At 35.1% G+C, this 25,580-nt stretch overlaps 1 protein-coding gene across 3 annotated transcripts in view; it reads right to left on the minus strand.

Annotated features, from left to right (window-relative positions):
* Positions 1 to 25,580, minus strand: part of SUPT3H (SPT3 homolog, SAGA and STAGA complex component) — a 429,490-nt gene that overhangs the window by 394,796 nt on the left and 9,114 nt on the right. For all 3 annotated transcript variants that reach the window (XM_059077802.2, XM_067006330.1, XM_067006331.1), the window contains one exon: positions 24,534 to 24,634. In XM_059077802.2, the coding sequence (XP_058933785.1) occupies positions 24,534 to 24,634 (101 nt within the window). The remainder of the gene's footprint in view (positions 1 to 24,533; positions 24,635 to 25,580) is intronic.

Below are 25,580 nucleotides of genomic sequence, written 5' to 3' on the forward strand. Positions count from 1 at the left end.
TTCATCCCAACTTTTTTAGTATGATAGGATTTTTAAAGGACTAAGCTGCAAGTCAGAGAATTAAGATCTAGTTACAGGGCTTCCCTGGTGGCGCAGTGGTTGAGAATCCACCTGCCAATGCAGGAGACACGGGTTCGTGCCCTGGTCCGGGAAGATCCCACATGCCGCGGAGCGACTGAGCCCGTGAGCCATGGCCGCTGAGCCTGTGCGTCCGGAGCCTGTGCTCTGCAACGGGAGAGGCCACAACAGTGAGAGGCCCGCATACCAAAAAAAAAAAAAAAAAAAAAAAAAAAAAAAAAAAAAAAAAGATCTAGTTACAGAGTTATGATGATATAAGACAAAACAGTTTTTCTGAGCTTCAGTTTCATCGCTTACCAGTACTGAACTATATAAAACTCTCTATGGCTTTTCCAAATTCTCTGTCTCTGCCATACTTATTACATTCAGGATAGAAGATAATTTCTAATAGTACTTCCTGGCTAGCAGAAGGCCATACACAGCAGATATCATGATAGAAGGCATTTTTTCCCACTGAGACCCTGCATAACCACAATCCTTCTCAATTCTGGTCTTCAGGGAGCCACTAATAAACAATCGGAATTTGCAGAAGTTTTTTACCATTACATGCCTGAGGGTTTATCCTTCCATTTAAAATTCAGTTTCTTCTTCCTGACTTTCATCTAACCATGCTCATTTCTACTGAATCCTGACATCAATCTTTTATTTTGAGTTTTTGCTTCTGCAGCCCTAGATGCATGTTTTAAAGAGGCATTAGCAGGGCAGTGATTAGAAGCAGAAAGGTAATGAAAAAGATAGATAAGATGGAAGAATTTCATTCTAGAGCCCTTTTACTTTCCTGCATGGCTTTTAGAAAAATAATCACCTCCTCATGCCTTAGTTTCCCCATCTGTGAAATGTGACGAAAAATCCACCTACCTGCCCTGCCTTACATGGATGTTTTGAGATTTAAATGAAACAAAATACGTCAAAGCTCAAAAAAACATCTCACGTATATCATGTGAAGTCATTACAATTTAGTACTGTTAAAAAAAAAAAAAGTTCAAACTTGAATATGCCAAAAAAAAAAAAATGCTTCTGCCTTTAAATGGCAATAGGGGATATGGGCTGGCCAGTTTTTTACGAAAGAATAAAACTTTAAAATTTTCAGCAAACCAAGTAGTTTTGAAGACTAAACTTTGTGATACAATATTCATTACAAATTATCTCAGAGTTACTCTGTCTATACATTCCTCTAGCTCAGTGGGTCTCCTCTTTTTTGTAATGTAACCCATCAATAAAATATACATATAATGACCACCACTGTACATTTGTTTATAAATTATATATATATGTTACCTTTCTAACACATTATTTACCTTATAAATTATTCATGAAAACAGAAAATTTAAGGCATGAAAAAATATATAAATAGAAGTATTAGTATTTTTTCCCTGAACTCTACTTTGACACCACTGCTATAAGCCAGTGGTTTCAAACTTTTTTTTTTTTTTTTGTGGTAGCGGGCCTCTCACTGTTGTGGCCTCTCCCCTTGCAGAGCACAGGCTCCGGACGCGCAGGCTCAGCGGCCACGGCTCATGGGCCCAGCCGCTCCGCGGCACATGGAATCCTCCCTGACCGGGGCACGAACCCGTGTCCCCTGCATCGGCAGGCGGATTCTCAACCACTGCGCCACCAGGGAAGCCCCCAAACTTTTTTAAGCTATGGAACTCTCTGTTCCAACACCAAATTTTAAAATGCAAACCAAATCTATAAAACAAATAAAGGCAGAGCTGCTCTGATTAAAGTGGGAATAAGGGAACCAGAACCTGGAGGTCCGTGATGAAACACCTACGGTTCCAGAAAGCACAATTTGAAACAACTAATCTTGAGATCAGACTTTCCATTAACCTCCTTAAAAATAAATAAATGTGGATGGATCTAGAGACTGTCATACAGAATGAAGTAAGTCAGAAAGAGAAAAACAAATATCATATATTAATGCATATATGTGGAACCTAGAAAAATGGTACAGATGAACCAGTTTGCAAGGCAGAAATTGAGACACAGATGTAGAGAACAAACGTATGGACACAAAGGGGGGAAAGTAGTGGGTTGAGGGGGCTGGGGAGGTGATGAACTGGGAGATTGGGATTGACATGTATACACTGATGCGTGTAAAATGGATAACTAATAAGAACCTGCTGTATAAAAAAATAAATTAAATTAAGTTCAAAAATTCAAAAAAAAAAAAAAGTACACTAAATAAATAAATAAATAAATGTGCTTTTACTCAATAGTGCTGTTTCCTTAGCTGGAAGTCAAAGATGTTATAAGAATCAGCTGAATACTCAGGACTATATTTACTGCTGATACATAGTTAAGGATACTGTTGACTATATAATAAAGTGTCCCTCTGCAGGCTTCCAGGGAAGAAAATTTTCTCAGGCCTCAGTACCAATAAATGTTAAACTCCTAATAACTATGTGTTATATCATGGACTGTGAATCTAGTTTCTTTTGAGACAGTATAGTATACAATGCTATCTTTCATATTTTCTAGGAAGCTTAACAGTAAAACTTTTGTCCCAACTCAGCAATCAGAGAGGGACTTTATTATATGCATCTCAGTGCATTTTTACCACCTGTATTAATTTTGCATCTCCACTCCTTTTAGGTTTAATCTTGATTCTCATTTTTTCTATCCTATTCTATTATAAACAATTATGACAAACTCCTCATATCTTTTCGGATTAAGATACAAATGATAAAACTCAACACTCAAACCTGCCACTTAGCACCATCAGCTTCCCATTCCTCCAGGAGGGAAACCTCAGAATTATCTTTGGTAACTAATGCACTAATTCCATCAGCCCCCAATACCTAACAATCTAGCCCCTGCTTTATCACTTATAATCATTTCTTATTCTTCATTCCCACTGCCATTACCACTCACCTCAACTATTACAGTACAACAGGTCTTGCCACAGCCAATCCATTGTACATGCTGCTTACAATCAATCTTTCTTAATCAGTATCACCACATATCACACCTTTACCTTTTCAAACACCTACTAAAGCTTTCCCACTACCTACAGAAAAGACTACACTCCTTAGTCTGGCATCCAAAGCTTGCCACATTCTGATACCAATCAACAGTTTTGTCTGTTTTTCCTACAGTAAAGTTTCTCTCCGGACACATTAAACTTTCTGTCGCATATGCCTCATCTCTGCCTCTGGGTCTTGAATCATGCTGTTCCCCTTACTTGCAGTGTTCCCTACCTTTCCTCACTGCCACACTACCTCCAGACTTCTACAATGCCAAATATTAGCCATCCTTGAAGACAGAGCTCAAATGGCATTATTTTAACAAGCTTTCAAACTCCAAATTGAAAATCCCCTTAACCTACCTCTGTACTCCGAAACCAGTATATCTCATTTTTCACATATTCATCTCCTATCATTCTATTTCTGTTTCTATCTGTGTATAAGACTATTTATCTCTCTACTTACACATATATGTAAACATATACAATTCTCCTAGACCAGTGACTCTGAAGCCTTTTATTTTTTAGCTGTAAAAATCCATTTTTCACAAAAGATGCTATGAGAAAGCCCAATAAGGAAAATGGACTTTTAAAGGAGCTTTTCTGGTTGCAAGGGAGAAGGGCTGAGAAGATAGCTAGAACTTCACGCTCTCTGCAGACATCTTCACAAAGCACACCAAACCACACCTTCTATGAAGACAAGCAGTACACTCACTTTATTCACCTATCTCCCAGGTAGGAAGGCAACACTGTGTAAAATCAGATAGTCCTGGAGTCAAATCATAGCTCTGCTGCTTATAAACTATGTTCTCTATGCAAACCCTTAATCTCTCCGAACCTAAATCCCCATCTGTAAAATGGAAATGGTAAAATCTATCTCATGTGATGACCACATGAGATAAGACACATAAAAGTCATACCTAAGACATGCATCAGTACAAAAGAATTTCCATTCCCTTCTTCCTCCCCGTACTTTCTTTCCACATCATGTAGTCAAATGCCTAGCATATAACAGGAATTAAATAATCATTTCTTGAATGAATCAATAAGTGGATGAACAGCTGAATGAACAGTTGTCTAAACAAAACATAAAAAGACTTAGAAAAGGGATTTGATAACAAGTACAGAAAAGACATGGTAGAGAAATACTATATTAGAAAAAAGGAAAATACCTTACATATAACTTTAATGGTTAGAAAAGAAAAAAAGTGGTACTTTATATATTTTAAAAATGGAGATTTTTCAGTAAAAAATTACTACCAAAGAACGAAGCTAACATGAAAGAATTATTTACACACATCATTTTAAGGCTTATGTGTGAATAATATGATTATCTGGCTAATATCTAAACTCAATTTACATCCAACAGCTTAAAAATAAGAGTTATACTAAATTAAACTATAGTGAACGATCAGCATGCTTTTGTTTTGTTTTTTTTGCGGTCTGCGTCCTCTCAGTGTTGTGGCCTCTCCCATTGCGGAGCACAGGCTCCAGACGCACAGGCCCAGCAGCCATGGCTCACGGGCCTATCTGCTCGGCGGCATGTGGGATCTTCCCAGACCGGGGCATGAACCCATGTCCCCTGCATCGGCAGGCGGACTCTCAACCACTGCACCACCAGGGAAGCCCTAGCATGCTTTTTTTAATGAATTTTATTTCACTGATTTATATATGACTGTTATGGAATGGTGTTCTGATTTTCTTTTTAAAATGTGTTTCCTTGTTTCTCAAGTTACAAAGGTAAAGTTCTGCAACTGTATTTAAAATCTTTTGGAGGTAACTGTACACAAAATACCTCAACACAAATCACTATGACATATAATGAACCCAAAAGGAATAGGCATATATCACTAAAGGCAAGATGTTAAGTTTGATAAAACAAAATCTGACCTTTAATATTTTTGAAAATTGGTTAATAAACATAAAATGTGGCAAGGCTTACAATCCACAGATTTTTAAACTCTTCTGGCATCCCTGGGGGTCTGTCTACAAAAGCAAAGTAGTATATACATGATAGAAACAAACAAACAAAAAGTCAAATAAACATAATCCCATTGTACTGTGGTTTAAATACAGGGCTGAAATCTAAATGATTTTTCTGTATTCACAAAACAAACACACAAAACTTCATGCAATGGATAAAAATCAATAAAAGAAAAGTAACAGCATAAAAAAATTAGTGACACTATTAGCACAATACTCTTGAATGGTAAACTACAAGTCAAGATTATATCTTATTCTTAAAGTTATTTATACTCCATTAAAAAATGAGAAAAACAGCCCAGAAAATAGATTACAAATATCTCTTTTAAAAACTTCACTCCATCAGAGCAACAAGGTTAAAGAATGATTTACCAAATTTGACTCCCAAAGATGACTATAACAGAATGCTTTTAATCTGACTTCATGAAATATGTGAAACCCCTTCCCCTTCTCACTAACTACATGAAGGCTAAAGTCAATACATTATGAGATCAAACTATTATACAAAATTACTAGCATTCCAAAAATAGATGTATATCTCGTGTGAACACTGCAGGTCTATTTATCAGTAAATAATTTTGTATACAAGGTATGCTTACAATTTTTAAAAAATAACGAATGCCGAAATACTGAAATAATCAAACATAACAAAATGTCAAAGTGATTATCTCTGAATGATGAAATTATTTCCTTATTTTTTCTTCTAGAGATTTCAAAATCTCTCAAGTGTTACCTTTACAATGAGAAATAGTTAACGTTACAGAAATATAAATACGTATGTATGTATAGACGTGTATATCTGAGTATGTATGTTTGTAAACGGCCTACTCTAGTCTAATTTATAGAAAGAGCAGGGCCCGGGTGTAAAAATAAGAAAAAGTAAAATATGAAGTTAACTCATATAATTTGATAATTTAGAAAATATTCTCAAATCTCCCTAATGTAACATGGCAGTTAAAAGTTTGGATGTAGAGTCAGGAAGACCTAATGAAATCCCAGCTTCACCACTTAATAGCTGGGTAACTTTGGAAAAGTTATTTAACTTCTTTAATTTCAGTTTCTTCATCTAAAATTTGGGAATAATATTATCCAACTAACAGGGCTAGTAAATGAAATCACGGAAAGATGTTAGTGCATAATGCCTATTTAGTGATGGTAGTAGTAGTTCCTCTTCCTGTAACTCTTTGTGGAGCCAAAGTTCTTCCTTATCCTTCAGGCTGCAGCTTAAATGAACTTCCTTAGAGAGGCTTTCTCTAAATTAAGTTCCTATATTCCACTATTTCATAGTGGCCTGTACATTTCCTTTAATAATCATCAGAATTTATAATTATTTATTTATACAAATGCATCCACAGTGCATAGCATACAATATATACTTAGTATTAATTTATGAATAAAGATGTTTAAATTTGTAATCTTCCCACTGATATCATTAAAATTTTGTCTCTATATAATCAGTGGGATCTTGATTATAAATGTTATTGACTGTGATATGAATGGGCTATCTAAATTTGAATCTAGTACTTCTGGGGGCAACTGAATGAGGGAAAGAAAAGAACATCCCGGGCTTCCCTGGTTGGTGCAGTGGTTGAGAGTCCGCCTGCCGATGCAGGGGACACGGGTTCGTGCCCCGGTCCGGGAAGATCCCACATGCCGCGGAGCGCCTGGGCCCGTGAGCCATGGCCGCTGAGCCTGCGCGTCCAGAGCCTGTGCTCCGCAACAGGAAAGGCCACAGCAGTGAGACGCCCACGTACCGCAAAAAAAAAAAGAACATCCCATCACTGGTACTTCAGTCTACCTCTGCATAATTAGTCACAATGACAGAATCACAGTAACTACATTTTGTCCTTTGATTTTCCATTAATGAGTCTACTAAAAATAAAGGTTAAAAAAAATTTCAAGTTTCTTTGTTGGCTTTTAGCTTACCCACTGAGATTTCTTTTAATCACCACCTGCTAGAACTGTGATTAAATCAGCTATTTACTGATAAGTCAGGGAGTGCTACTAGATAACATTAGTGTGCTGGCTCTCAAAGTGTGGTCCCTGGACCATCAATACCAGAATCAACTGAGAATTTACTAGAAATGCAAATTATTGGGCTCACCCTAGATTTACTGAATCAAAAGCCCTGGAGGTGAAGTCCAGCAGTCTTACGGTTTAGCAAGGCTCCGGGGTGATTCTAATGCACACTGAAGTTTGAGAACCATCACATTAGCGGATTTAGTCTTTATAAGCAATAGTCTGTTTCATCGGTTTTCATCAATTTGTCAGGCTTTATAGTTCATCATTAAACTTCTAATATTGGAGTACAATCTCTAAAATACTCTAAAATCAGAAATAGGACATGGGTCAGAAACATAAGACAGACAACCGAAGAATGACTGTTTAATACACTGTTCTATCCAGATATGCTGTGTAGTCAATTCATGATGCCACTGTTTTCTTTTATTATAAATTAACTCCCTCTACATCTCCTCCTGAAAAGGTCCTTCTTCAGAACCACTAACTTCGAGTAAAGCTAGAAGGTGACAAAAAATACAAACACTGTTTTCAAAGGTTTTATAAGTCACAGGAAAGAGAAAATGATCTAAGCCAAAAATGTAATTAAAACTATTACCACTACATGTAAAGATATACACAATTAAGTCAAAGATTCAAGTGGGTTCTAGATTAATCTTTAGAGATATAAAAGGGTTCTAGATTAATCTCTATTTCAGAGATATAATTCATTAATAAATGATAGTAAACTTGCACAACAAGATTGCAAATGTGGCTTAATGATAGGAAACTTATTAACATAATATAACACAACAGTAGGTCAAGTGTGAAAAAAGCAATCGTCTCAAAGATATCCTTTTTGGCATGTGATAAAACTCAACTCCCCTTCATTTTCTTTTTTAAATCCAGAAATATAAAACTACTTCCTCAAAGTGATTTAAACCATTTTAAACCAAAAGTCAACATCATGCTTACTAGTGAATATGAAAAACATTTCCATTAAAATCAGGAATAAAAAGATCCATTATCCCCACTCCTAGTTATTAATGTTCTGGAAGTTCTGACTTAAAAGAGAAGCATTATTTGTGGATAATACAATTCTCTACCTAGAAAGCTCAGAAGAATTCACTAAAAAATTAATCTGATTAAATTTTTAAAATTTAATTTTTTATAGTAGTATTACCACTATATGTAAACATATACAGAATTAAGTCACAGCTTCAAATGCATAAGACTGTAAACTGCAAAAATACAGCTTTAATACAAAAACAACAGAACTTCTGAGAAAAGAGAAATAATAATGGTATTTCTAACAGAACTAGAATGTAAACTTCATGAGATCTGGGGGGGGGGGGGGTGTTGTTTTATTCACTGGTATATCGCCTAGCAAACAGTAGGCACTCAACAGGCACTTGTTGAATGAATAAATGAAAAGCACTAGCATTTAATAATCCTTTATATCAAAATATGGTCTGCCTACAAGTGACAGTCTCAGACTGCCTATTACAAGTCCACAATGAGTTAAAGAGTTTGCACCAGAATGTGCATCGCTGTGCACATCATTTAATTCCTCTTGTAACACAGGAAAACTATCTCAACGAAGGAAACAGAGGACTTTTACAATCCGGCTCAGGCTACTTATCTCATAAAAGACAATGAGAAACAGTTCACATACTGGCTACACTGGGTGGCACCTCTTTAGACTAAATGTTGGGAGTTGAAATGAGAGGGGAAAAAAAACAACAACAACAACAAAAAACTAACTTCAAACCAAAGAATAATTTGTAAAAATAATGTCTGGCTGCTGAAATGTGCTCATAATTAGGTCACTGTGTCTTTTAAAGGAAGCTTATGAAACATGAAAGCAACAAAAAAATTTAAGGATAAATTCTTTTTGTCAACCGAATGGCAGGTTCTAATCAGGAAATTCAGACATCCCAGTAGTGTCTAAATGAATGAAGTCTTTATACTTTCAGAGCAGTTTATAATAGATAATCACAGGAATTCAGGCACGTAGAGAAGTTATGCTTTAAGTTAACATAAACACTTCAAGTATATACTTCATTCCTTACTTTAAAGTGGGTCCAATACCGTAGTGTCATCACAAATATAAAAGTAAAACAAAGAACTGAGCCAGTGCTGGCAGTTTAAAAAATGAGGAACAAGTGAGGAATAGTCAAATTAACACTAATTTATAGCAGACAGGCTCTGCGAAAGTAAACTGGGCTGATATTCAGAAGACCAGGTATAGAGCCCTGAACCCAAAACTAACCCAAAACACATCCTAGGGCAAATCACCTCATCTCACTGTTCTTCAGTTTCCTCAGGAGTTAATAAAAAGACTCTCAGATTTTCTATTCAGTCAAAGTAATTGATACTACCCGGATTCCACTGTTTCTGAATAAAGGCAGATAGGTGGTCCTACAAAAATATGCTGAGGTTCAATTCTATCTATAACCCTGTAAAGTCAAACTAATTAAAAGGTATAGACATTTATATAGAGATCTACAATGAACACCTTTCTATTTTCTATATAAATGATTTATACAATCTAATTCAATCCACATAAGAAATCTGAGAGATGTATATGTTTATCTGAATTTTACAAATAGAATTCCCAGCAATATAAAAAAGAGAACTAATGGCACTCACTCAGATTTGTATGACTCCACAAGACCATCCTTCCTTCTACAAACCACATGACATATAGCTACAATTTTCTAAGGAAGCAGTAGAGGTTTCAAGTAAATCAAATACACTCAAAATATAGAATGTTAAGTACTTCCCTGGTGGCGCAGTGGTTAAGAATCAGCCTGCCAACGCGGGGGACACGGGTTGGAGCCCTGGTCCGGTAAGATCCTACATGCCACGGAGCAACTAAGCCCGTGTGCCACAACTACTGAGCCCGTATGCCACAACTACTGCAGCCCACGCTCCTAGAGCCCGTGCTCCAAAACAAGAGAAGCCACTGCGATGAGAAGCCCGCGCACTGCAATGAAGAGTAGCCCCCGCTCGCTGCAAGCAGAGAAAGCCCGCGTGCAGCAACGAAGACCCAATGCAGCCAAAAATAAATAAATAAATAAATTTTAAAAAGAAAGATAGCAAAATAGATAGGTGATGAGTGACATAAAAATGTTCTAACCTCTTCTCAGCTTTAGCAACTCCCATGGAGATTATCCTCCTAAATTATACTATCCCATTCTGAACACAACTTCCTATTCTTTCTATTAAATTCAACACCTACTAGGTACCTAACAGGTACCATGTACTGTAAAACAGGAAAATTAAAACAAGCTCTGTACTCATGAAGCTTACAGTGGGAAATAGAAATAGACAAGTAAATAGATCCCTGGAATGCAGTAAAATAAGGACTTCTATAAGAGTATACTACAAGGTGCCACGGCACACAGAAAGGAATTAACAAGATTGGACAGGCCAAGGACGTCTTCTTGGAAGATGAAACATCCAAGCTGATGTTTTCCATTTTGCTGTATTTTCTATACCTCTGTCTGGTTCTCTTAATTAATTTTCTATTTTACTTAATTTCATATTTCACTGAACTCTCTAAACCCTTCTCCTTCTCCCATTTTTCTACAAATTGGTCAACTCCTTCATACCTTTCTATTCCATCCCTCCCCACCAGCCTAGGCTCAGTGATCAGAGACTCAAACACCTCGAATTTCAATATTCTTCTGTTATATCTGCGCTTCAAATCCCTAAATCAACCCAATCATCTTGCTTTTCCAGTCCTATGCTCAGCAGTTGAGCACTGCTATAGGAAATTATACAACCTTGCTATTAGAGCCCTTTTATAAGCTCTGCAGAGCCCTTGACAAATTAGGTAACACTAAGCATATTCCTAATTAGCTTTCTCTCCCTAACTCCACTGTTGCCATTACAAAACTTCACCACTCTCAAGCTTCCCTACCTCCTATCCTTGCCAACCCCAGCCAGTGGCCTTGCCTGCTTCTTCAAAATGGTATGAATGATAATTACACATAGCTGAAAATGTTACTTCAGACTATTTTTTATGGGTAAAAAAAAAAAATTTGTGTGTATGGAACTAACCCAGAAACCTAACATGCTTAACATGGTTTCATTGTGAAAACAGATTCAGTCCCAAGCAAAGGACTTAAAAATAAACTCTGACCTGCTACCTGACAATTTCAGCTACTAAAAATACAGCCAAAACCCAAAAGTAATAAGTAAACTCAACTCTCAAAATTGATATTAAGTTTTTGCACCAAAGATCAAGTAACTTTTCTCAGAAGAGAAAGTGTATCAGGCTTTCCTAGAGTATGACTTCTTATTTTAGATACAAATCTAATAAATTTAATTTCTAGTCTAGAGTAGGCTGGAAGCAGCATGCAAAAGGTGGGGGAGGTGAAACATTGCCAGAACATGGCACAAGAACAGCAACAAAATTAGCAGATGCAAACAAGAGAGAAAACATAAAACTCTACCCAAAAAAATTATAAATTCAAAGAGCATAGCAAAGTAGGACTATTCATCATAGAAGCAAACTACACTTTATGTCTCTATGGTACCCTAGGGCATTACTATAGTACAAGTAGATTGCAACACCTGATATTTACAATGAAATTTCAGTTAAAAAAAGATTAAACTGTACCTGGTATTCCATTTATACATAGTCATAAATGTGCTATAATAAACTTACTATAGAAATATTTTCATTAAAATGGTCAAAATGAGATCTATTTCATCACTTAGATTAACTCATGTATTTATAAAATAAATATATTAAATGTTTATTTTCTATGATATATATGGCATGGATGCCCTTGTATTTAATTCTATTAGTCAGAATACAGATTTACACCCCTATAAAAAAATTAAGCTAGTCTTTTGTTTCTAGTCATGCTCTCCATTCAAAAATAAGACAATAACTGCACGATTTAAAAACTGAGGAGATAGTTTGGCTGATTTTTACATACTGCAGGCACAGCACAATTCTACATTCAAGCAAGAAAAACAAATACTAAAGAAAACTGAGAAGTTCTTCAGCATCTCTAATCACACACTAGTTAACCAAGTCACTCATTAGTCAGTTTCTATCCAGTGCTGTTTCAAATAAACTTTCTAAAAGTAAAATTATTTTATTAATCAACTTTAAAAGTAAAATGAATCACATAGACCAATGTCTGAAATTTGAGTATACAGCAGAAAGCATAAAAAGAAAAGAAAAATGAAACTGCTTAAAATTTGCACTTAGAATTTGCTTTGGAACTTGATAAAATGATTCCTTAAAATTCATCTGGAAGAATAAAAATAGGAAAAGAGACAAGAAATATTTTAAAAAGAAAAGTTATGCAGGTGACCCTGAACTGTAATACCAAATATTAAAACATATTAAGAAGCTATAATAACTAAAGTAATGTAGTACTGGCAAAGGAATAGACAATTCAGTGGACAAAGCAGAAAACTCAAAAATAATAATTTATTATCTGATAAAGGTAGCATTTCAATTCTGAGAGAAAAGGGAGGTTTATATAATTTGTGGTGGTGAGACCACTGGCAAACCAACTTAAAGTAAAATTGTTTTAACTTAGAACCCTCCCTGGCACATTACAACGAAATAATGGATTAAATATTAAACTGTAGAAACTAAAAGCCTGAAATATAAGAAGTACATGATGATTTGTACAAAAGTTGAGGGTAGGACTTTCTGTCAAAGTGGAAGTAATAAAGAACAAGGCTGGGACTTCCCTTGTGGCGCAGTGGTTGAGAATCTGCCTGCTAATGCAGGGGACACGGGTTCAAGCCCTGGTCTGGGAGGATCCCACATGCCGCGGAGCAGCTAGGCCCGTGAGCCACAACTACTGAGCCTGCGCGTCTGAAGCCTGTGCTTCGCAACAGGAGAGGCCGCAATAGTGAGAGGCCCACGCACCGCGATGAAGAGTGGCCCCCGCTTGCCACAACTAGAGAAAGCCCTTGCACAGAAACGAAGACTCAACACAGCAAAAATAAATAAACTAATAAACTCCTACCCCCAACGTCTTCTTTAAATAAATAAATAAATTAAATTAAATAAAGTACAAGGCTGATTTAACTACATTAGAAATGAAAACAAACATATTAAAAAGAAATAAACCTTAAGGTAACCAAATGATGAAGGGTATGGGCGATTGTGGGGTGACTGCTGTATATGATCAATAAAGGCTCAGTGCCTTTAGTATATTAAAAGCCCTTAATAAACAATGGGAAAAAACAAGAACTCAGTAAAATTGTGCTAAGAATATGAACATACACCCACAAATGAAGAAATATAAATGGCCAAAATATTTTCAAACTCATTAGTCAAAGGAAAGCTGTAATGTAAAATAGATAGAGAAAAGCACAATGCTTCTACTGTTAAAATGTCAGAGAGAGATGGAAGGGGGTACTCTCATAACTATTGATAGAAATGTAAAAAAAAATCCAACTTTCTTGGAGAAAAAGTTAGGAAGTTACTATCAAAAAAGCTTTTAGACTTTTAGACTTCAGTTAAGTCACATACACACACACCCAAAATATAAGCATCTCTTGGTAAAAGATTACAGATAGCTTTTATTTTCTTCTTTTTGCTTATCTGTGTGAGGACCTTATTACCTCTTCTGACTTAAGTAACTCATTTAGAAGTTGCCTCAGTTTCCTTGAAAAATAAAGGTCTCCCTTCTTTATTTAGGCTCCAGAGTTCATCGAACAGTAACTCATCTACAAAATGCTAGAAAAAGTTGATGCTAAAACGGCACTTGATAAAATATCTATTCCTGATAAAGGCTTTAAAAAACTAGTCATTCATATTCTTGAGTGTAGAGAAATACTGTTTGATTCCACTTATACGAGTTACCTAGAATAGTTAAATTCATAGGGTCAGGAAATACACAGGTAGATGCCAGGGGCCGGGGATGGGGGGAGTGGGGAGTTAGTGTTTAAAGGGGACAAAGTTTCAGTTTAGGAAGGTGAAAAATTTGGCAGATGGATGATGGTGTGTTGCACAACAATGCGAATGTACTTAGTGCCAGTTAAATATGCTTAAAATAGTATGTTTTATATTATGTGACTTTTACCAAAATAAAAATAATTAAACAAAAAAAGAGTGACCCCCCCCCCAAAAAAAATGCTAGAAAAACTTTAAATTAAATACATCCTCCCACCCTTCCTCCTTCCCTCCCCGCCTCCCTCTCTCTCACATGTTGCTATGCAGAGATCTCCTGGTGCATTTTTTTTTTTTACACCAAATATAAAAGAATGCCTACAGAATGGTACTCCATGTGTAAAAAGGAAAAAATAAGCGCATATTCATTATGTGCTTATAATGTGGATAAAGAAAGTCAGAAAGAATACCCAAGAAAGAATAAAAGTTGTTACTTAAAGGGAAGAAATCAGGCAACAGGAATAGGAAAACTTTTTATTGTATAACTATTCTTAAATTACTACCAATTAAAAACTAAACTAAAACAATTCTTTCATGATAATAAATATTTTAAATATGTATAAATTAAAAGATTATATATAAATGTAAATTTATTTATATATAATACATGTCACATTACTCAATACTGGCAAGGCATACATACACTATTGGTGGGATTATAATTCATTAAAGCCTTTATGGAAGGTCACCAAAAACCTTAAAGGAGGGACTTCCCTGGTGGTCCAGTGGTTAAAAATCCACCTTCCCATGCAGGGGGCTTGGGTTCGATCCCTGGCCGGGGAACTAAGATCCCACATGCGGAGGGGCAACTAAGCCCTCAAGCAGCTGCGGAGGATCGCACGTGCCGCAACAAAGGTCCCACGTGCTGGGACTAAGACCCAACACAGCCAAAGTTAAATAAATAAATAAATATTTTTTAAAAAAAAGAAACGTAAAGGAATTATTCCTAATGAAATATCCAGTCACATGCTCAAAGATATAGATACAGAGGAAGAGAAAGTGGGGGCGGGGAGGAAGGCAGGAAGGAAAGAGAAGGGGAAGGAAGGGAGGAGAGAGATCTATACCTGTAAGTAAAGGAAGTTCATTACAATCCTATCTATAAAACTGAAAAATTAGAAATAACCTAATGTATCAATACTTAACAAGACTGCTTAAAGACATCATAATGGAATACAAACTATTGCAGCTACGAAGATAATGCCAAATATTTATCAATACGGAAAGGGCCTATGATATTATATAATAAGTAGAAACCCAAGTTACACAACAGCTGCTATAATATGGGATTTTGGCATTTATTTTTTATGTGCATTAGAAAGGAAGTGGAAAGATAAATAGGAAAGCATTAACAGTGCTTTAATTCAGTGAGTTTTAATGTTCTTTATTACCTTTCCGTATTTTCTTTTCAGAAAATAACATGAACTACTTCTAAAGTATAAAAAAATACTTCATTTTGAAAAAATATTGATATAATAATTCCCCTACCCATAACATTTGCATGGTTTGTGATTTTTTTTTTTTTTTTTTTAGAGGAGGCAGGTATTTTGGTTTTTTTTTTTTTTTTGGCTGCATTGGGTCTTTGTTGCTGCACGTGGGCTTTCTCTAGTTGCGGCGAGCAAGGGCTACTCTTCGTTGCAGTGCACAGGCTTCTCACTGTGGTGGCTTCTCTTGTTGCAGAGCACGGGCTCTAGGTGCGGGCTTCAGTAGTTGTGACACGCGGGCTCAGCAGTTGTGGCGCATGTGCTTAGTTGCACTGTGGCATGTGGGATCTTCCCAGACCAGGGCTCGAACCCAGGTCCCCTGCATTGGCAGGCGTATTCTTAACCACTGTGCCACCAGGGAAGCGTGGTATTTTGTTCTTAACATTATGAAATCCACCAATACAAAAGTGAACCAAATCTTCTGGCTCCAAATCTACAATCCTTTCCATTGTACCATGTTATCTTAATCACTCACTTATATGTGGTATTACTGTCCTTAATGTTAATTTATCCTTTAAAATATTTATATTTTATTACAAATTCCAGATAAGTGAGGATTAGAGACACAAAGGATGCCGATAATCCCAAATTCTAGGTTGGAAGAGACAAAGTTTAAAAATACAAACAGTATTTGACTTAGAAATGGGTTGTACTCCAAGTTCGACTGTTTGGAAGTAATTCCACACAAAAAGAATGTTATTTTTGTTGTAGAAATAAGTATTCATTGACTGCCAGCCCAGCCCCAAAAGTTTAACCCACAATTGGCAGAAACATATTACTAGTATATTGTTATCCCTATTAAACACACATTACCAACCCACGTAATCTAGGAATAGGTAGAAAGCCACAAAAGGTTAGTAACACTCAAAAACTGGTCATAACCTGGTTCCTTCAAGACAGAGAAACAGGAAGAAAGCAGTTATTCAAAGATAACAGGTTAAGGATTATTTCTCACTACTCTTCCTCAGAACCGGGGTTTGTGAACTCTATTTATTCTGTCCTGGGAAAAAAATGTTATGCCAGTTAGAAAACCTAATTACTACAGTATTTTTTAAAAGGCATATGGTGTTTTACTTGAGATTGTTTAAATGTCTATGCAGAGATGTCAAAAAAAAAAAAGAAAAATTTGCAAAAGATGACATACTCATACCAATATATATACCAATATATACTTTTGTGATGTATTTAAAATATGTTAAAAATATGCACACACATATTCATAGGTATGTTGACATATTAAAACACACCACAGAATAAGTCAATTCCCATTTCTTTGGAGGTAATATAAAATTGCACATGTCTCACATCTAGAGAGAATCAGAACTGTGCCTCTCTGTAAACTTAAAAACAGCCATGGATCTTCTGACTCAAGAGAGTCAAGATCAAAAAGAGCCATTCCTCTATATTAAGAATCTACTATTCCTTTATAAAATCACACCTTTTTAATTTTAAGAGTTTACATTCTGTACCAACAGAATTTATTTTAAGGAGGAAAGCACACAATCATAGATAATGAATTTTAATTTCCTACCCAAAATTACTAACCACTTTCTGATATATTTTCAGTATTGAAGAATCCATTTTTATCGAGTAACTTTTTCAAAGATTAATTTTGACCTATATACATTTAAAAATAAGTTTTCAAAATCTCAGCTTATTAAAAAGAAAAAGAAAAACAGTGAATTGACAAAATGCTACGTAACATACTGCTAACTTATAGCTACCAGGAAATTTTGCAAATCTAGCTACATGAAAACGAGTGCCCAAAACTTACGACCATATTACATATTCAGTTACACAACTGGCATGATTATCAAGTGCAATACAATATACCCAGAGCTACAGTCACAGGATTTTCAGAAGGACTAAGTATAAATATATTAAGTAAATTCACAAAAAACATTTTTAAGGGCTTCCCTGGTGGCGCAGTGGTTGAGAATCCGCCTGCCGATGCAGGGGTCACGGGTTCGTGCCCCGGTCCGGGAAGATCCCACATGCCGCGGAGCAACTAAGCCCGTGAGCCATGGCCGCTAGGCCTGCGCGTCCGGAGCCTGTGCTCCGCAACGGGAGAGGCCACAGCAGTGAGAGGCCCGCATACCACAAAAAAAAAAAAAAAAAAAAAAAAAAAAACATTTTTAAGAAACACACTTCAATATTACCCAGACTGCCTACAAAATGGAACACAAATGTAATATTAAACCTCCCAATCAAATCTGACCTGCCAAAGTAACCAAAAATTAACAGCCCCAATCACTAAAGAACTGTGAGACAATGACAATCCAAAATAAGAGGAAGAAGTAAAAAGTAAATGGATGACAGTGTTAATAGTAAATACAAAATAAAACCATGTAACATGTAAAATGTGTTTTCCCAACTTCAATAAAAATATAAGCGTACCAAAAAGAAGTATTCTGTGTACTTTCCATATTTCTTCTGTGTTGTCCAATATGGTAGCCATTTGCTACATGTAGCTATTTAAATTGATTAAAATAAAATGCAAAATTCAGTTGCTCAGTTACCTAGCTCATTTAATGTACTCAAAAGGTACATGTGGTGCGTGGCTATCACACTGGAGAGCACAGAAGTAGAAACTTCCATTACTATAGAAAGTTCTACCGCGCACCACGCTGTAATAGACAAATCAAGTTTTTCTCTATAATTATAAAAATTCTTCCCATAAAACTGCAAACATTTCCCCCTGCACCTGAAACATTTTTATAACTTCCTAAATCTGTATGTTGATGATTATAATTATTCTTTTAAATACAATGATAAACGCTAACAGGACAGTGTTTACTATGTTCAGGAACAATACTACGTGCCTTATCTCAATACCTCACTTAATCTTCATATAAACCCTATGAGGTAGATACAAGTCCACAATGCCTTATCTGAAACATGTATTTCACAATTCGGAAGTTTTCAGATTTAGAATGTTAATACTAGGAACTTCCCTGGTGGTGCAGTGGTTAAGAATCCGCCTGCCAGTGCAGGGGACATGGGTTCGAGCCATGGTCTGGGAAAATCCCATGTACCGCAGAGCAACTAAGCCCGTGTGCCATAACTACTGAGCCTGTGTGCCACAACTACTGTAGCCCGTGTGCCTAGAGCCTGTGCTCCACAGCAAGAGAAGCCACCCAATGAGAAGCCCACACACTGCAGCGAAGAGTAGCCCCCATTCACCACAACTAGAGAAAGCTTGTGCACAGCAACGAAGACCCAATGCAGCCATAAATAAATAAATAAATTTATTTAAAAAAAAAAAAAAAAAGAAAGAAAGTTAATACTACACAAAAACCATATGTTACATAACACCCTCAGCAGGGTCTAGGGAAGCAATCAGGAACACAGAAGAATGTATGAATATTAACACCAAAGATAAGTGAAGTCAGTAAATAACCACATATCAGTTAGGTCCTGGTTCTGCCATCAAACTAGTTCAGAACAGATATTCCCATTGACCAGTGTAATAACTTGCATTTATACAATACTAGAATTTTAGAATAACAAATCCATGAATTTTTACCTATTTTTCCCCACATAACTAAGGATTTTCAACACAGAATTATTAAAATGATTCTCCCTGAATTTCAAGAATTCATTTCTAAGACTGAACAAAATGTTCTTCCCTCTTGTAATTACATATCCTAAAATAAAAGGCCTAGGTATTTTCTTTTCATGAAACAATTGATAGAGATATTTAATATAAATTCAAAATTGTATTCTGTCATATTTATAAAATGATACATTCTTTCAATGCAAGCACTTAATTCAGTTGGATCTAGCAACTTAAACATTACCTTGTTTCATTTCTGAAAGGAAAAAAAGTATAAACAACCTTCAGTTACACAGTGCTTTTATGTTCTCAATTAACTTTTGCACATTTTCTCACTTTCAGGAAAGATTATGACCAATTTTATAATGTGGAAATCTTCATTATTATCATACTTATAAACCAGTGCATATCTTAAAACATTCCAAATAGATACAGTTCACAAAAAGTACAAGGATAAGTTTATCCACATATTTTAATGTAATTTAAATGTCAGGAATTAAGATAAATTATTATTTAATAGTGACAAAATATAAAAGTAGGATAGACATTTAAATATTCAACAATATGGCCATGTTTATATCCATAATTATGAACCATCATAAATATAAGCATCCAATAAGGAGTATATTAGTATTCAACTTCTATGAAAAATTATACTTTCTCTTGGTTACCAATATGGCCTTGCTTAAAAAGATTTGGTGGTTAGGAATAGGAAATTGAAATAAATGCTATTATAATATGAAAAGAGCAACTTAATCCAATATTTATTATAAAAATTAGACCTCATCACAAATAACAGTAATTAACTGAACAATTATTCATCTTTCCCATTATTACCTCATTACACCACACTAGTCATACATGTTGGTAAAAGTTCATTTGTAAACTAAATTTTATAAATCAAAATAAGTTTTATTGGTCGAAATGTAGTTTAGTGTAATTTGTCAAGGGCATGGACTCCGGAGTTAGGCTTCCTGGTTCAAATCAAGTTCTTACCACTTGCTGTAATGGCAATTTTTGGTGTTAGGAACCTCTGGGTCTCAGTTTCCCCATCTATAAAAGGGACTAACAGTATCCTCACAGGGCTGTGAGAGGAGTAAATGAAATGGTATGTAGAAGTACTCAGGAGAATGCCTGGTACACATTAAGAGCATTCACTATTATTACTGGCATTATTAAAGCATCTCCAAAACTATAATATATTAATGTTAGCACTTTTTACCATTAAGAATTTCTTTCCTCCAGTTTCCTGAAAACCTTAAATGCACCAGGGAAACTCAAGGTTTGAAGGAACCCTGTGGCAGTTTAATAAACATCTATTACTAATTGATTCATTTATATATTAGGTCCCTTTAAAGTCAGATTAAGGTAAGGATAGAACTGGGAATACATTCTTTCACAGCACATAACTTCATACTGTTAAATAACAGCCAAATGATACCATTTCACATATACAACTATGTCATACTCTAGTGAATAAATGGTTGTTGCTATTTATCTCAAAAATTCCCAAGAGAAGCGAATCTTACTGAGAAAATTATTAGTTCAGTTTTGGATATACCAAGTTTGAGGTGCTAACAGAATACTTAACGGACATTCAGGAAGCAGTCAAAAGTACAGACCTAAAGTTAGGAAGCTTACACTCAGAAGTTCATCACTCCCTCCTTTGTATTACCATGGAATTTTTCACATCCTATTACATGACAATTTTTAGTCTCCACAACCCTTCTCTACTGCTAGACTATATTGAAGGCATTTAGGTCTTGCTATATATAAGGGCTTAATAATGTTGATTTTTTTTTTAAAAAATGCAAAACTTGCAGAATGGTACAACTAAGAGAATGAATTTTATTGTTTATAATAAACTCTGATTTAGAAATTTTTTTTTCAATCTGTGGATTTTAAATAAGGATGACATTTTCATTTGGAAGTACTCTTATAATATATAAGTAGCATACAAACAAAAATCCTTTTTTTTTTTTTTTTTTTAAATTTGGTCACATGAGAATTACTAAACGCTACCAAGCAGTGAAACCTGACATTATCACCAGGCCTATAAACCTTCAAAAGTACAATATAATGAGGCAAAGAAATTTATAAATGAGTCAAATAAGGAAAAGAAAGTCCAATGAAGATTCCTTGAAGTGAGTTTAAATTAATTTAAATTCTTAAGAAGTCTGTCAAAATACCTGCAATGTAGATTGAAAAGATTTCACTTTCTAATTTACTGGCTACTTGAGTTCAATAACTTAAAAATGAAAAGCCTCTGGACGCTTCCAGCACATGTTATTCTGAGAGCTGTGATAAGGAGCATGTAGCAAACGTGCTCAGTTACATGCACTAGGTAAGGGAAAGCTGCTGTCATCCGCAATCCACCAGCAACCGTCTGACCACCAATCCTTTAGTTTAAAATTTGTAGAAGCATTTCCTAGAGAATGCTGCAGTCATAGTGTTTCTCACCCAAACTTAAAATGTGGTCAGTCCCATCAAGGATCTAATAGGAGAACAAACCGGCTGCCAGTTCTATATTTAATAGCAGATCGTGACAATTCCATTTCTGCCTGACAACTAGATGCCTTTCAGTGAAGCCATTCCCTGGAAATGACACTACAATACTGTTACTTATTTAGCGGGCATGGAGCCAAGAAAAACCAGCTCATTAGTGGTGAATGAGTAGGGAAGACAGTAGCCAGAGGACTAAAAAACAGCAATATACCACACAAACAGGCTTAGAAGAACTGTGAAAATGCAGGAGAAAAAAATGTAGAGATCCACAGAATATAAAATTCCTACAACACAAAATTAACACAGAGACTTAAGTTTGCACTTTCTCATTTAAAATCACATAAGCAAGGATCAAATGCATATTGATTCTAATTTTACATAATCAAAAGCCTGAAAACCTCATGCCAATAGAAAATATTGGTAAATTAAAAAAGGACTCCCCTAATCTTGGCCCTATTTTCCTGTTCTATGAAGCAATTCATAAGAAGAAAAAATAACTTCAGACTATAAATGATGAATGTATAACTATTAGGAGTGGCCTCTCTATGAGGTCTGAAATAGAAGGAAAATGTACATTTCTTCCAAACCTGTGGCCAACAATAACTTTCGCATTCTGAATCTAGCTTAAGCACATTAGTTGGGAAGATGTTTGCAAAAGTATTTCATAAGAAAGTGCTGAATTTAGCTTTTATTTTATTTTTTTCTGTTTTCTTAAGTGGCCTGCAGTCTATCCAATGTGCTAAGTAGAACCTCTCCTAAGTATAAATAACAAAAGGAAATACAGCTTTCTTCTTACAGAGAGCTGTTTCTATAGATCGGGGTCATCAAACTTTCTGTAAAGGGCCATATAGTAAATATTTTCAGCTTTACAGGCCATATGTTGTCAGTCACAAATACTCAACTCTGCCATGTAGCATGAAAGCAGCAAAAGATAACAGATAAATAATGACTGTGACTGTGGTCCAATAAAATCTTATTTTCAGAAACAAGCAGCCAGTCTATGGCCACAGTTTGCTGACCTCTGCTATAAAGCATGTTTTTTTACCTACTAATAAATACGTTGTTTTAATAAATAACACCAAATTTGAAATATGATGTCTGGGATTTGCTTTGAAATATTTCATTTAAAAAAAAGTGAAGAGTAGAGAGAAAGGTTAACGAAGACTGGCAAGGGGCTTCCCTGGTGGCACGGTGGTTAAGAATCCGCCTGCCAATGCAGGGGACACAGGTTCGAGCCCTGGTCCAGGAAGATCCCACATGCCGCGGAGCAACTAAGCCCATGCACCAAAACTACTGAGCCTGTGCTCTAGAGCCCGCGGGCCACAACTACTGAAGCCCGCTCACCACAACTACTGAAGCCTGTGCACCTAGAGCCCGTGCTCCCAACAAGAGAAGCCACCAAAATGAGAAGCCGACACACTGCTACGAAGAGTAGCCCCTGCTCGATGCAACTTGAGAAAGCCCATGCACAGCAACGAAGACCCAACGCAGCCAAAAATAAAATTTAATTTAATTAATTAATTTTTTAGACTGGCAAAACACAATTAGCGTTAGTCTGATGATGGATGCATGAAGTTCATTATACTACTACAATAATTTTATGAGTTTGAAATTTTCAAAATTAAAAGTTTTTAAAAATACAAGGTAGATCAATGAGTTGGCTCTACAGGAAAATTAATTTCCTCACTTTACTATAAACATTCTAAAACATGTCTAGTATTTTTAAACATAATCAACATAGTACAACATAAAAGTTTAACATAAAGCTACTAAACCATAGCTAAAAAAAGTAAAACATACAAAAGTGTATACAAACCCTTAACATTTTCCATAATTTAACAGACAGCCTCACCTCATACAACTCCTAAATTAACACATTTTATTAGTCTCATCTTAGCTAACAAAATGTTTTACCAATTTTTGGTTTTAGAATATAATTATTTTATAGGGTATATATCACTTAACATATCATAGGTTTATTATTTTTTCAAATAAAGTAGTAAATTTTTATTTCTCAGTTTTAAACTCTAAGCAATAAATATGAATAGAAACAATTCACATAAACAAACGCTGTTTAAGGTCTTCATCCCGAGGCCAAAGTTTGAGAACCTGTGACCTGAACGTTTTTGATGCTGTTTAAAGTATATTTACCAAGCAACCATTAGATATATGCTCAAACTCATTTTTCCTTTGAACAATAATCATCACAAAGTGGAGTTAATCCACTATGAAGGCTATCAATATACACCCATTTAAACCTTCAACAGAAACATTCTTTTAAAATTGCTGGGTATGTCATGAATAATGTGAAAAGAAGAGCTCTAATGTGTTGTCCCCCTTATGCAGAAAATTGTCTCCTGGACCAATAATAAAGAAAAACTAATATGCGCCAGCAGACATTTCTAATAAATATGCTACCTCTCATCAAATCAAGATATGCAGTCTCACTCAATGAAAGAAGCCAGAAATCAAGCTGAAAAGAGCTTGAGGAAAGAAATGTTAATGACTATGCAATTTCTCAAAAACTAAATAAATGTGTTTTTTAAATGTCCTAAGTTTTTTCTCAAGTTCTGAAACACAGTGATTTCAAATATTATCAAAACTGAAAACTAAATTAGGCTCACAGAATTATTATGACTGACACTTGAGAAAAACTGAGAACTCTGTGAAAATATTTCCAACTATCCAAGAATATAATCAATGTCAAAATTTTCTAAATCTAAAACTAAAATAGCAATAAGCAATCCATAGCACAGATTTGGGCAGATAATAATCAGCACACAAATGTCTACATGAATATTCATTATTTTATCAAGATGAACCAATACTTACTTTTTGACTACAGTATCACTGTAGCATTTTTAACCAATTTGTTCCTTCCATATACAGCTATTTAAAATGTTTTCAGACTATTTCATTTTTACTTAAGTACAAATTTCCAAGTTAAGTTTTATAAATCTCGTTATTTCTATTGTCTTTTATCAACATGAACTTAAAATAGTAATAATTGACATACAGAACCATACTTACATCATACTCTGCAATTCTGCTGCAAAGCTTATAGACTTCCCTGTACTTCTTCCACTACTTGAAGTGGCAGTAGACATTGGGCTGGCTGCAGTGTTATTCATCTAAATAAAAAAGAGAACTCAGCTTACAAAATGTATTTAGCTATAAGTAAATGCATGGAAAATGGAAGCAATTATAAGTTACTTCAAAAAGTATAGAAATTTTTTAAATTCTGATTTGTTTTACGTAAATCTGATTTGTCCATACTTGTTCTTTATTAAAAGGAAATAGTAAGGTAGAAAACTGCTTAGTCAAATATGATGTAAAAAAATTACTCACTTGGGTGATAAACTTTTCATTACATATTTTGTAATAAGTATTGGAAGAAAAATACTCATTAAAATATTTTAACAAAGTTCAGTGGTTTTCAAAATCCATTCCATGGAGCCCAAAGATTCCCCAGCAATATTTCAGTGAGCTCCCAGTGGCCCCCAAGCAGTTCCATCCAGAACACAAGAACTCTGATTTTTCTATTTCGTATACTGGGGTTGCAAGTAAGATTTCATTTAAAGAAAGAGTTGCACAGCTGTAAGATACAAAATTAGAAAACCAAAACATAATCTAATTCCCATTTGAACCATAGCCTAAAATACAAATAATACAAATAAAGCCAATCAGTAGATCAGAAGTAAGCATTGTGATATTTTATAATCTTATGGTTGAATTACTCATCAATTTAAAATGTGACTTTAAAAAAAATAAAAAATTAAATAAAATGTGACTTTTTTCCCAATAAAATTAAGCTGATGCATAATGGGAAAGCTAGATGCTAATCCTAATATAAGTCATTTTATTTATTACATGTGGCAGTCCCACAAACAAGAATAAAAATAACATTAAGGTAATAGAAGTAGATAAAAGCCTCAGGCTTTTACCTCAAGGACACAGTAAGTGCTCAATAAATGTTAGTTATTATTTCATGTTTATATAAATTTTGTAATACTACGATTTTCTTTAAAAAATCCTTTGCTGGGCTTCCCTGGTGGCGCAGTGGTTGAGAGTCCGCCT

The sequence above is a fragment of the Kogia breviceps genome, chromosome 10 (assembly GCF_026419965.1).
Source record: "Kogia breviceps isolate mKogBre1 chromosome 10, mKogBre1 haplotype 1, whole genome shotgun sequence".
NCBI classification, from domain to species: Eukaryota; Metazoa; Chordata; class Mammalia; order Artiodactyla; family Physeteridae; genus Kogia; species Kogia breviceps.